The following is a 13,861-nucleotide window of genomic DNA, read 5'->3' as shown; positions in this document are numbered from 1 at the left end:
GCCATCAGTAGCTCTCATTGAGATTCTCTCAGGTTGAAAACCAATCTCACCTTTCGTTAGGCAGTTCCTTTTTGACTTTTGCTTCTTGACTGTCTTTTTTAACACTTTTCCCCTTTTTTTGTTTCTCATCAACTTTTAGACGAGGCTTTTTACTTGGAGGAGCAGACGTACACGCAAAATCTTCATCTGAAAAATATATTCACTCTAATGAATATTTACTCTTCCAATTATTGATTTGCTGTTCCCCAAAAATCACTATTCATGCAGAACTCACAATATTGACTCCAGTTCGGTGAATGTTTGTGAAATCAAGAAATAATATTCTAAGATGAAGAAATTTTAAGTTGATATAACTTTATAAGAAAGTCAAGAAATGTTTCAGTTAATTACAACAACTATAACTGTAGAGCTTCTTATTCCACAATTGAAGGTTATGCAAGCACAAGGAATACCAAATAACATCAGACTTCAGAGATAGTTGGAGAAATTCTCACCTGCCTGTTACTTTCCCTTGGGTCCCAGCCTCCTTCTCTTTCTCCTATGGTTCACTCTCCTCTTCTATCAGATTCCTTCCTCTCCATCCACTTATCTTTCTAACCCTATCACTAGGCTTACCCTATCACCTTCCAGCTAGCCTCCTTCCCCATCCCCCCCCCTTTTTACTCTGGCATATTCCCCCTTCCTTCTCAGGCCTGAAAAAGGGTCTCATCCTGAAACATTGACTGTCTATTAATTTCCATAGCTGCTGCTTGCCCTGCTGAGTTTCCCTAGCATTTTGTGTGTGTTGCTTTGGATTTTGAACATCTGCAGATTTTCCAGTGTTTATGTTGTGCTTAAAGTTGCTTGTCCATAAGTACTTTGTAGGACATGAATGATTTAGAGGGCAGAGTACTATTAAAATGTTGAGATGACACTGACTGGTAATGGCTATTTCTGAGAGTCAGTAGATTAATAACAAGTAAGAATAAATCCAGGAATAATCCTTAAAGAATTAAAGGAAAGAATATAGGGACCTTTCTTGTCTTTGGATAAGTGCTACTTTTCTACACAGTTATTCAAGTCATTTAACTGTATTTAAATTTAAGAAATAAAATAACATAGACAAATAATGTGGGAATACAACTACCATACTGTAGGCAGCTCTAGTGCAAGAGCTGGACTTGGCACATTACACCATGATGCTCGAGAACTCTAATATTCTACAGAAAGCCAATATTCAAGAATTTCCATATTCTAAAGAAAACCAGCAAGCACTTTAAAATTTTTATTTGTAACTTACCATCATCAAAGTCTTCATTCTGTGAGTAATCCACAATTTTCTTGTTCCTAATGATTAAAAAAATCTCTTACTTTTCAGCAAAAATTAAAAAAATTTGTTTGAATTATGTTTGTATTGTACAATATTATAAAAGTAGACCAAGCTAAATGAGTTAAGAATAAAAATTACAGGTTAGTATTGGTAAACTGAGGTTTTAAAGGATAACTGAAGAAGAAAATAGAGTAGACCTAATGTGGATAGCTCTTTCAAAGAGTTAGCAAGGGTATCATGGTCTGTAAGGCCTTATTCAGATCTGTGAAATTTCATGTTTATTACTTGGTTTACAAAATAATTATTACTCCTGCAATGAAGATAAACTTCCATGCTGTTTCATCAGGATAACCCCAAGTTTATCAAGTCAAGACAATGTGTGATTTTCATACAAGATATTACAATCATCATTTATATCATTGATCCTGTAAGATATTTAATCTTAAACTCCTCCCTGGTATTCAAATATTGAATGTTATCTCCACAATCCCTACAACCCTAAAATATTCTTATTTGTCACCACTCTAAACCCCGACAAAAACCCTTCAGGTTTACCAATTTTGTTTTTTGCTAACTTTCTTTAGCTTTCTCTTCTTCCTTCATATTCATCCCACCAAACCTCTTTTCTAGCCACCAAACTAACTCAATTGGAAGTTTCTTCTTCTGTTATCCTTTGAAACCTCAGTTAACCAACACTGAAACTACTTGCCATTCCTTAATTCATTCTCATTCATTGTCAATATCTTGGTCTGTTTTCCTCCATTATTCCATCAAATTTCCTAACTCACACCACTAAATCGGGACATTCCAATCTTACTTCATTTAAGAACAAATGCTCAGTATGAAAACATTGTCACCACAATTCCCCGTTTTATGACACAGTCACTGCTAGTCAATGTAAACAGAAACTTCGCCCACTACATGAATGGACACAAGCCAATTTAAATTATATAAATATTTTTATTACAAATATATACAAATTACTTCATACATGTGATATTGTGTAAAGGATGAAAGCTATCACCAAACACAAAAATGAACAGACGACAAAGCTATAAATTCACTTGTGGTTAGAATTTAAGATATTTATTTATTGAGATACAATGCTAAATAGGCCCTTCAAGCTGCGCTGCCCAAAAATCCTGATTTAATCTTCACTTAATCATCGACGGCTTACAGTAACCAATTAACCTGCCAACCGGTACATCTTTGGACTGTGGAGGAAACCGGAGGACTCAGAGGATACCCACACAGTCACAGAGAAAACATAGAAACTCCTTACAGGCAGCGACAGGAATTGAAGCCGGTTTGTTGGTACTGTGCCACCCGGGTAAAGTATATATAAATAAATGCACAATGAAATTTAATTTAGAATCACTTGACTTAAATAATACTTACTTTTGCCACTCCATTTCAAGTGGACGAATTTAGAACCTTTCTTTTTGTGACACCCGCATATTAACAATTTAGAAATTGTTTTAAGGCCATAGCTTGATTACTGCTTCCAGTTAAAGTCACTTTACAGGAACAATGTAACTGCACTTGACAGGGTACAGAAGAGAACAATTTTGCCAGGTTTGGAAAATTGTAACAATGAGAAAAGATTACAAAAGCTAGGATTGTTAAGCAGAGGATACTGAGGAGATACATAACTGAGACACATGAAAAATTATCAAGATCCATAGCCTCCTCTTGTGCCAAAATAAGGCGACTCTCAGGGTGGAGGAGCAACACCTTATATTCCATCTGGGTAGCTTTCAACCTGGTGGCATGAATATCGATTTCTCCTTCCCCTAACTTTTTCCCCTCCTCATCCCCTCTTCTTCTATTCCTCACTCTGGCCTTTTACCTCTTCTCATCGGCCTATCACTTTCCCCTGGGTCCCCACCTCCCTCCCTTTCTCCTATGGTCCACTCTCTCCTATCAGATTCCTTTTTCTCCGGCCCTTATCTTTGCCACCCATTTGGCTTCACATATTACCTTCTAGCTAGCGTCCTTCCCCCCCCCCCCCCCCCCCCCCACTGCCACCTCTTTATTCAGGCAACTTCCCCCTTCCATTTCAGTCCTGAAGAAGGGTTTCAACCCAAAACGTTGACTGCTTTTCATTTCCATAGATGCTGCCTGGCCTGCTGAGTTCCTCCAGCACTTTTATGCATGTTGCTTTGGATTTCCCCGCATCTGTTTAAAGAGTTTAGATAAATTATGTTTCCTTAGAAAGATCAAAAACTAGGTCACAGATCTAAAATAGCAAATAAAATCTATTTACAATCAAGAGAAAATCTACAAATGCTCAAAATCTGAGCAACACACACAAAATGCTGGAGGAACTCAGCAGGCCAGGCAGCACCTATGGAAAAAAAAAGTAGGGTCAACGTTTTGGGCCAAAACCCCTCAGCAAATTAAACTGATTTATTATTGTTACATGTACCGAGATATAGTGGAAAAAGTTTGCATGTCATATAATACAGATAATTTCATTACAACAGTGCATTAATTAAATCCTTGACTTTCTCATCGGGAGACCAGTCAGTGCGGGTCAGAAGTAACATCTCCTCCTCACTGATAATCAACACTGATACACCACAAGGATGCATGCTTAGCCCACTGTTCTACTCTCCTTACACCCATGACAATGTGGCTAGGGAAAGCACAAACATCATCAATAAATTCGCTGATGACACAACTGTTGTCATCAGAATCTCAGATGGTGATGAAGAGTGCGATAGATCGGCTGGTTGAGTGGTGTCACAACAACCTTGCACTCAATGTCAGTAAGAGCAAGGAATTGATTGTGGACTTCAGAAAGGGGAAGTCGAGGGAACACACACCAGTCCTCATTGAGGGGTCAGCAGTGAAAAGGGTGAGCGGTTTCAGATTCCTGGGTGTCACCTCTGAAGATCTATTTTGGGCTCACCAAAAGTATTGATGTAATTACAAAGATAAGCCAGCGGCTATATTTCATTAGGAGTTTGAGATTTGGTATGTTACCAAAGACTCTAGTAAATTTCTACTGATGTACCATGGGGAGCATTCTAACTGGTTTTAGCCAGAATCTTTAACTAGAGGTTGGTGAATCTGTGGAATTTATTGCCACAGATGGCTGTGGAGGCCAAGTTACTGTGTATACTTAAAGCAGAGGTTCTTGACTAATAAGGGCGTCAAAGGTTATGGGAAGCAGGTGGGACAATGGGTTTGAGAGGGATAATAAATCAGCAATGAGAGAAAGGCAGAGCAGACCAGATGGGCTGAATGGCCTAATTCTGCTTTATGTCTTATGGTTGCATCACCATATGGTGTGGAACGGTGACTGCACATGATTGGAAAAAGCTGCAGAGCCTTGTAAACTCGGCCAGCTTCATCATGGGACTATTTTCCCCACCATTAAGGAACTGAGAGTTAATTGGGTACTCCTGTTCTTAGCAAGTCCACATCTGCCATGCTGAGGGTGTTTATAGACCAATGCACAGAGTACAGAGCACTGGTATGTTGCAGTAAGAGGGAAGAGCAAGGATGGCGAGGTAGGGTAACCCTGGATGTCAAGAGAAGTGGCCAATTTAGACAGGAAGATAAAGGAAATATTTCTAAGGTTTAGGAAGCTAAAAGCAAACAGAGGTATCCCTTGAGAATTACAAAGAGGATAGAAATCCCTGGCAAGTAGATTTAAAGAGAATCCCAAGGCATTCTAAACATACATTATGAGCAAGAGGAAAACCAGCAAGTGGGTAGGATACAGAAGGGAATATGTGCTTATAGCATATATGTCAAACTCAAGGCCCGCGGGCCAAATCCGGCCCGTGGTGGAATTATCTTTGGCCCGCGAGATAATATCTAATTACTATTAAAGCTGGCCCCAGTAATCGAAGCGCCTATGGCATATGATATGGCTAATGCTGAGTTTATTCAGGTACCAGGTTTTCAGGGTTTTTAGTGTTTATTCGGCAGTCTTCTTCATAAGAAACGGAATTTGTAAAGTGAAACACTTTGTAGTTATAGCAGAGACTGAGACACATGAGAGCAGGCTGAAAAAACAGAGGCAACGAAAGCTGCGTTCGCACGCGTCCGACTGATCCGGCCCGTGACCTAAAATGAGTTTGACACCCCTGGCTTATAGGAATGGGGTGTGGGTGAAGTCTAAGTGAGTACTTTGCATCAGTATTTGGTTTAATTTTTTATTTCATTTAGCGATACAGTTGGGGGTAGGCCCTTCTGGCCCTTTGCACCACACCACCCCAGCAACCCCCAACAAACCCAATTAATCCTAACCTATTTGTGGGACAATTTACAATGACTGATTAACTTACGCAGCACATCTTTGGACTGTGGGAGGAAATTGGAGCACCCAGGGAAAAACCCACTCATTCCACAGGGAGGATGTAGAGTCTCCTTATAGAATGGCACTGAACTTAAGTCCAAACTCTGATGCCCGAGCTAATAGCACCATGCTAACTGCCATGCTACAGTGGCGCTCAAGAGAACGATGTGGAGGACAGGGAGACCAGTGTGCAGAACGTTAATTTCATCAAGTGGCTACACAGTTTGATATAAAGAAGGCATACAGCATGCTTGCCTTTATTAATTGAGAAATTTTAAGAAGTTTTAAGAGTTGAAAAGTTGAGCTGCAGCTTAAAAAAACTCCAGTTAGGCTATATCTTGTCACTGCATTATAGAAAGTTAGTGGAGGCTACGGAAAAGGTGCAGAAAAGGTTCACCAGATGCTGCCTGTATTAAAGGGCACGTACTATAAGGAGAGTTGGACAAACTTGTTTTTTTAAAATCTGGACAGCAGAGACTGAGGTAAGATCTGACAAAGGTTTATAAGATTATGACGGGCATAGATAGAGTAGAGAGCTAGTATCTTTTTTTGAAGGTTGAAATGTCTAATACCAGAGGTCATGCATTTAAGCTGAGAAGGGTTAAGTTCAAAGGAGATGTGTGGGGCAAGTATTTTTTAACACAAAGAGTGGGGTGCTTGGAATGTGCTGCCTGAAGTGGTGGTGGAGGCAAATACAATAGTGGCATTCAAGAAGTTCTTAGCATAGGCGCACGAATGTGTAGGAAATGGAAGAATATGGACATCGTGTAGGTATAAAGGATTAGTTCTTGATTTAGTTTGTGTTCTTTAAGAGTTGACCCAAATAATCAGCTGCTCTGATTAACAGAAGGCCCAATAAAATGGAATCCACTGTACTTCATTTAATAGTTATACTTATAAATGATGTAACTTCATACCATTCTAATTTAATTTTTCACCTATATGCCATTCTGTTAGTCTAAATTTTCTTACAGTCTCTGCATAGTCAATGATATTAATTTAGTGTCATTTCTTAAATTAATTCCATGTTACAGTGGAATTCGACAAGGGGAAACCCAATGCAATCTCTATGGGAATCAACACAGCTTTTCCACAAACACTTTCAGCTACTATTAAAATGTTACATTCTGTAAATAACTGTCTGAGTAACATCTTATTGCTGTCATTTCTTGGCAAATGATTGAACAAGAGATAGGACAAGTTCTGGCATATTGTCTGAATGGACAGTGTTATTCCATTAGTCAGGAGACAGAAATTTCCTGTCAGTGGATTTGCATAAGCATGGCATCCCCAGAGAATTATTGACCAAAGCACACATACTGATATGGAAAGAGTTGTCTCTTGTTCATCATATAGGGCTAAATGCACGATCTTCTTAATCATATCACTATAGGCGTACAGAAATACAGCAATCAAGTGATAGCATTTGTATCCAGAGGCCTCTATGATTGATCTAGAGAATAATTCAGATCCCACAATGCCAGTTGCAAAAGTTAAACTCAATACTTAAGTCTGAAATGAAAAACTAATAACTATAATCTTCCTTTCCATCTCTAATACCAGCCCTTCCTTCCTGACATCCAAATTTGTTTCCCTTCCTTCCCCCAGCTCCTTTCATCTTTTCTCTCCATTCTCCTTTCACAGTCCCTCCTTACTTCTCGTTTCCTGCTCCAGTAGCAATACAGTGGAAGTGTGACTGCTCTCCAGATTTAGGAAAGATGTGACTTATAGAAATCTGACTTCATGTAAATTCTCCCAAAAATTTTAAAGAACTTTTCAAGATAAGAAAGTTTACAGAATTGCAAGCATCTTTGAATTATAGATTAGTGGTAACAGCTAGTTAATTCAAAAGACAAATATTTTTCAAAAGAAAACTGTTTACAGGTGACCGCCACATTACTGGGGGGGGGGGGGGGGGGAGGGGTGCTCCAAGTAAACAGTCCATCTTGAATCTCTTTAACACAAAGCCAAATCATCTGCCCATACATCAAGAAACATGACTTAAAAATGAATGACAGTGGATTCCTGTTAATTCAAGTCAAGTCACTTTTATTGTCATTTCGACCATAACTGCTGGTACAGTACACAGTAAAAATGAGACAACGTTTTTCAGGACCATGGTGTTACATGACACAGTACAAAAACTAGACTGAACTACATAAAAAAACACCACAGAGAAAGCTATGCTAGACTACAGACCTACACAGGACTGCGTAAAGTGCACAAAAACAGTGCAGGCATTACAATAAATAATAAACAGGACAATAGGGCAAGGTGTCAGTCCAGGCTCTGGGTATTGAGGAGTCTAATAGCTTGGGGGATTAATCAGGTTAATCAGGGCAGCTGTTTATTTGGGTCAACTCTTAAAGAACAAAAGCAGATCGAGAAAATAGCTGGCATTCCCTTATTTGGGACATGTCACTTAATTGGGGCAGGACACTGTTGCCGAATCATTTCTAACTGTCAGTCATGGGCACTTGTGTCTATGTTAGACACTACACCATACTCAGAGCAAGTTTTCTTTAAATACTGTCAGTTGCATGTGATTGTTTTCAAAATGCACTGATTTTTGTCACTGATAGATAAATATGCAGTCCGACAAGTAAGAACCGTTTTGCTCACTGCAGTTTCAAGCATTTAGGATTGGAGACAGCAGAAATGGTTAAGAGTGAAAATGAAACAGTTTCACTAACTGAACAAGTTGGGAATGATGAAGAATTTAAAGGTATCAACAATCATCTTAAACATTACGATGAAAATGAAAATGTGGCGCATGCAATTGTCAAAATCATTGTACGAAGACAGTCCATTATCTCCACTAGGTGTCTGTACTGGTTTTGTTCACTTACAGTCAATCAAAAGAACATGACAGCATACACTGGATGAATTCTTTCTTCAATAACTATTAGGAACTAATACATAGTTTTATAGTACAATTGTACTATTGGCAGCATTCTAATTTGTTCCATAGTTCATTTAAATACATAATTTGTTACTCAGTTAAATAGTACTTTGTATTTTTTTTATATCTTTTTAACTATTTCCATGAAACTTCAGCTTACTGGGGCAGCCACTTAGATGGGCCAAAAAGTACTGGTCCCAATGTGTTCCAATTAACCAGAATCCACTACAATTTTATTTACTTTTTTCACCTCAGTTCATTGAGAGCAAAATTTATTCCATATCTCAGAGATTTGGTTAGTTTTTGAGAGTACTGTAAGGGCAGTTACATTATTTGGATAGCTATAATGCAGGTGTCACCTGTACAAGTAACCTTCCTACAGTATTCAGACACCATTTTTTTTATGAATGCAGGCTGTTAGTTCACATCAGGAAGCCATTTAAGAGATCTCTTTCACTGAGATTTGTAAAATACTTTATCACATAAGGTAACATTAACTAATACTTCAAGGCCATGGTAACTAGCCATTGGATGAGGCATTTTGTACCATTGTAACTACACAGGAGAAGACAATGAATAAGTACAGTTAGACGAGAAGCTAGACTGGACTGCCAACACAGATGCCTTGTGCAGGAAGGCACAGAGTCGACTGTACTTCCTTAGAAGGTTGGCGTCATTCAATGTCTGTAGTGAGATGCTGAAGATGTTCTATAGGTCAGTTGTGGAGAGCGCCCTCTTCTTCGTGGTGGCGTGTTGGGGAGGAAGCATTAAGAAGAGGGACGCCTCACGTCTTAATAAGCTAGTAAGGAAGGCGGGCTCTGTCGTGGGCAAAGTACTGGAGAGTTTAACATCGGTAGCTGAGCGAAGGGCGCTGAGTAGGCTACGGTCAATTATGGAAAACTCTGAACATCCTCTACATAGCACCAATCAGAGACAGAGAAGCAGTTTCAGCGACAGGTTACTATCGATGCAATGCTCCTCAGACAGGATGAAGAGGTCAATACTCCCCAATGCCATTAGGCTTTACAATTCAACCGCCAGGACTTAAGAACTTTTTAAAAGCTATTATTAATGCTTTTTGAGATAGTGATTTAGATGCATATCATATTTTTTACTGAGTTAAGTATTGTATGTTATTAGTTTTGCTACAACAAGTGTATGGGACATTGGAAAAAAAGTTGAATTTCCCCGTGGGGATGAATAAAGTATCTATCTATCTATCTATCTAATGTTCATTTTAATTGAAAATGTTTATTTCCGACTTGCAGAAAAATCAGTTCTCAGGAATGAAATTTCGAGAACATAAAAGCAAAGATGTAATGTTGAGACCTCACTTAAGAGTATTGTGAGTGGTTTTGGGTCCATTACCTAAGGGAGGTTGTGTGACATTGGATAGAGTTCAAAGGAGGTTCATGAAATGATTGTGGGATTGAAAGAATTACCATACAAGGAGCATTTGATGGCTCTGGGCTTCTGCTGACTGGAATTCAGATAAATGAGGGATGACCTCATTGAAACCTATCGAATGTTGAAAGGCCTCAATAGAGTGGATGTGGAGAGGATGTTGCCTATTGTGGGTGTGTCTAGGACCAAAGGACAGCCTCAGAACAAGGGGACATCAGTTAGAACAGGGATGAGTAGGAATTTCTTAGCCCATGAATGGTGAACCTGTGGAATTCATTGCCACGGGCAGCTGTAGAGGCCAAGTCATAGGGTATATTTAAGACAGATATTGATGGATTCTTGATTAGTCAGGGCATGAAGGGATACGGGGAGGAGGCAGGAGATTGGGGTTGAGAGGGAAAATCGATCAGCCATGAAGAAATGGCAGAGCAGACTTAATGGGCCAAATGGCCTAATTCTGGTCCTATATCTTATGGTCTTATGAAATGCTGGCATAACTCATGGCCTATCCGGACTAACTTTGACAATCTATCAGTCAGCTAGACCTCTAGGAAGTTCCTGATAGCGCATCATAAAGAACAAAAACAGATGCTTTGGCCCACACCATTGGTAGTGAACACCAAGGTGCTATTTGTACAAATCCAGTGTTTCCTCTTGCATCTCCAAAATCTCCAATCCCAACCCCACTACAATCCTCTTGTATCCATATTACTTGGAAAAATTTATAGTGACCAACTAACCTATAAACCAGCACATCTTTGCCATCCTGTTAATATTAATGGTGAGGATGTGGATGTAGTGAGGACATACAAGTATCTGGGGATGCAGCTAGATGACAGACTGAATTGGAGCATCAATACAGAGGCTGTGTACAAGAAGGGCTAGAGTTGCCTCTACTTCCTGAGGAGACTGAGGTCTTCTGGAGTATGTAGGCCTCTCCTTCACATGTTCTACCAGACTGTTGTCGCCAGCACAATCTTCTATGTGGTGGTATGTTGGGGCAATGGCATCAGCACAGGTGATGCCAACAGGCTCAATAAACTGAGTAGAAAGGCTGGCTCTGTTATAGGAGTCAAACTGGACACATTTTGCCTGCTGTGGGAGAACAAAGTACGCTATGGAAAATCCTGGCAATTCTGGACAATGTTTCTCACCCTCTGCATGCCACCTTGGCTGAACAGAGGAGCTCTTTTAATAATAGACTAAGACAACTGTACTGCTCCAAACAGCGCTATCTGAGGTCATTCTTACCGTCAGCCATTAGGCTCTATACTGAGTCAACCTATAGCCAGGGAAGTGATGACCCCCTCCTGTTAAGACTGATTGAAGTAATTTTTTTTTATTCTTTCTTACTTCTCTTCTAATATTTGTATATCTGTGCACTTGTAATGCTACTATGACACTGTAATTTCCTTTGGGATCAATAAAGTATCTATCTATCTGAGAGGAAAACCCATGCAGTCAGAAAATGCACAAACTCCAGAAAGTCAGGACTGAACACACTCTCGGGGGCTGTGAGGCTACACCATAAACTGCTGCACCACTGTTCCACCTGCCCTGCACCTCACTGTGAAAGAGTTGTCCACAGAGCAATTCCACGAAGCTCCCATGGAGATGGTAGAAGGGAGGAGAGGGGAGAAACAGGTGGAGGACGGGGGGGGGGGGGGGGGAACAGCATGAAGCAAATCTTTTTTTTAATTCAAAGTCACAGCATGCCAGTAATGCTCATAATTAATTGGTATACGTTGAATCATTGTGCCTGTTGTATGTCTCTGAGACAAATAGCCGCCTTTCTCTAACAACCCCATCCAACACTCTCCTCTGCCCAGCAGACTTTTGCCCTTTTTCTAAATCTGTAAATCTATCCTCTCTTTATTTCTAATCTATCTCCTACTCTACCCTCAGCCTCTCCTCCATCTCTACTCCTAGTCTGTACCTTTCTACCCAGGTAGCCCTCCACCTCCATCTTTACTGCTTGATTTGTCATCCTTCCAACCCCCATCTGCTGTTCCCATCTCCTTAACCCTTATTCTGCCACCCAACAAAGATTTTAACTCATGTATGTGAAGGATGTAAGAAATAAAGTCAATTAAATTCCCTATTTCCCTCTGTACCCTGCCTGCCATCTCCTCTATTTTTTTCAATCCACTCTATGTCTCAACTTCACTTCACAGTCTTGGTGACTATTTTGTAGTTGATCTGAAAACCAGCCATAATGTCTCTTTGGTAACTCTACCCCGCCCCCCCCACCACCCCAGTCCCTTTCTCTCTGCACTTGACACTTTTCCTTCCTAACCCTAATCACTCTGTTAACTCCAACTCGCTTTCATTCTCCCTCTTCCTCCTCCTCGACCCCCACCTACCCACTTCATCAAAGTTCCAGCAAGCTGTGTTTGTTCCTGACCTCTGTGTAGTTTATGTCTCAACATGACTGTTTTAACTTCCCCGAGTGTTCCAGTTTCCTTCCATATGTCAAGACTTAAGTGGAAACTGAAGCTTGTCCCAAAAGTAGCTGATTGCACATTGTTGAATTTGTTAGGAAAGCGAGAGGAAAAACGGGATTCGTCCAGGTTGGTGGCTGGTGAACACAAGACCTGTCATCGTACGACTCTGTGAACACTGACTTCCAGTTCCGCGGTGTTTCTCTCACCTCCAACTTCATCCCCTCCATCTCCCTCCCCCCAATTCACTCATCGACCGACTTTCCCGTTCCCGTACCGCCCCCCCCCCCCGCTCTTTTTGCTTCTCTCCTCTCCTCTGTTTATGTTTAAACTTACGAACCTGACAGGCCTGGGCATAACAGCGGCTTTTTAGGATCAGTAGGAACCATTAACCGGCCGGAATAAGATAAATAATTCAAGAGCCCGCGCTCTCGAGACTCGCAACAGTTCTCAGACGCACTTTCGTTTCAAGAATTAGACGGATTTTGATAGCTACAGATGAAATGAAATAAGTACTAAAGATTTTTTTTTTAATTTCCCTACTTTTAGGCAAACATCTTTTTTGTTTAACCTGCGTAGAGAATCTGCAGTTGTGGGTTAAAGGCTACTTTGGGCTTCAGTCGGCCTTCCTGTTGCTGGGACTTGACGTGAAGTGTTTAGTGAAGGATCCCGGCGCTTGCTGGAATATCAGGTCTCTGAACTTACCGTTTTCAATTGCATTATCTTTGTTTTGTCTAGTACAAAAATAATATTAATCGAATATCCATAGGAAATTTTGTTGACGTTTGAGGAAGGTTCCATTCCGTACAACACGGGAGACTGGACTTTCGTCCTAGTGATGATTACTGAAGACCATCCTCCATCTCCACCACCAACCCCACATCCTTTCTTTATATGCACGCGGAAGACTTTATCTCTCTCTTTGAACACACACGACGTTTCAGCAATTTCTCCATCCTGTTAATTAACAGGCTTCACTGTTAATTACACCTGTCTTGTGCCGCCTTCATTTCTCCTCTGCCCAATTCCTGACCATGCAGCTGCGCTATAACTGATGCTTATCAAAGGGGTTCCCAGGTTCTCTAAGGATTTAAAACTGTTTTTCTGGTATGTGTTCTGTCCTTTGCATTGTTCAGTAGAAACAGTTTGCAAATACGTTCAATGTTTGCCTGGCAATCTGAACATAATCTGCTTTATGATGTTATGTGCCTGTGATGCCTTTAGAAGTACCCAAGTTTTTCATTGTGCATACATATACTTGAGAATAAGACAATAAACTTTGACTGTGCAGTTCATAGAATAACGGTACCACAGGAATTTGGCCCATGATGTGGAGCTGAACTAATTAAATTCCTAAATAAACTAATCCCTTCTGCCTACACAAGATCCATACCTGTCCATTTTAAATTCTTTGTTATGCTTGAATAATTCATTAGACCAGTCGTCTATTTGTATTGACATACTATTCTGTTTATCTATTTATTTAGTTATTG

The 13,861-nt window shown here is 40.2% G+C and overlaps 2 protein-coding genes across 4 annotated transcripts in view; one reads left to right on the top strand and one right to left on the bottom strand.

Moving 5' to 3' along the window:
• Positions 1 to 12,813, bottom strand: part of rad51ap1 (RAD51 associated protein 1) — a 67,013-nt gene extending 54,200 nt beyond the window's left edge. For both annotated transcript variants that reach the window (XM_073066341.1, XM_073066342.1), the window contains exons 1-3: positions 12,709 to 12,813; positions 1,280 to 1,326; positions 51 to 186 (exon numbers count right to left, since the gene is read on the bottom strand). In XM_073066341.1, the coding sequence (XP_072922442.1) occupies positions 51 to 186; positions 1,280 to 1,326; positions 12,709 to 12,725 (200 nt within the window). In that variant the 5' untranslated portion in view covers positions 12,726 to 12,813. The remainder of the gene's footprint in view (positions 1 to 50; positions 187 to 1,279; positions 1,327 to 12,708) is intronic.
• Positions 12,814 to 12,977: 164 nt separating this feature from the next.
• Positions 12,978 to 13,861, top strand: part of ferry3 (FERRY endosomal RAB5 effector complex subunit 3) — a 60,270-nt gene continuing 59,386 nt past the window's right edge. Inside the window, exon 1 of one of the 2 annotated variants that reach the window (XM_073066338.1) lies at positions 12,978 to 13,059. The gene's annotated coding sequence lies outside the window, so the exon portion shown is untranslated. Of the gene's footprint in view, positions 13,060 to 13,110; positions 13,476 to 13,861 lie in introns of those variants that run through there. The other variant, XM_073066339.1, reaches the window with a different exon arrangement.

The sequence above is a fragment of the Hemitrygon akajei genome, chromosome 14 (assembly GCF_048418815.1).
Source record: "Hemitrygon akajei chromosome 14, sHemAka1.3, whole genome shotgun sequence".
NCBI classification, from domain to species: domain Eukaryota; kingdom Metazoa; phylum Chordata; class Chondrichthyes; order Myliobatiformes; family Dasyatidae; genus Hemitrygon; species Hemitrygon akajei.
This window is presented reverse-complemented; position numbering and strand designations above follow the sequence as displayed.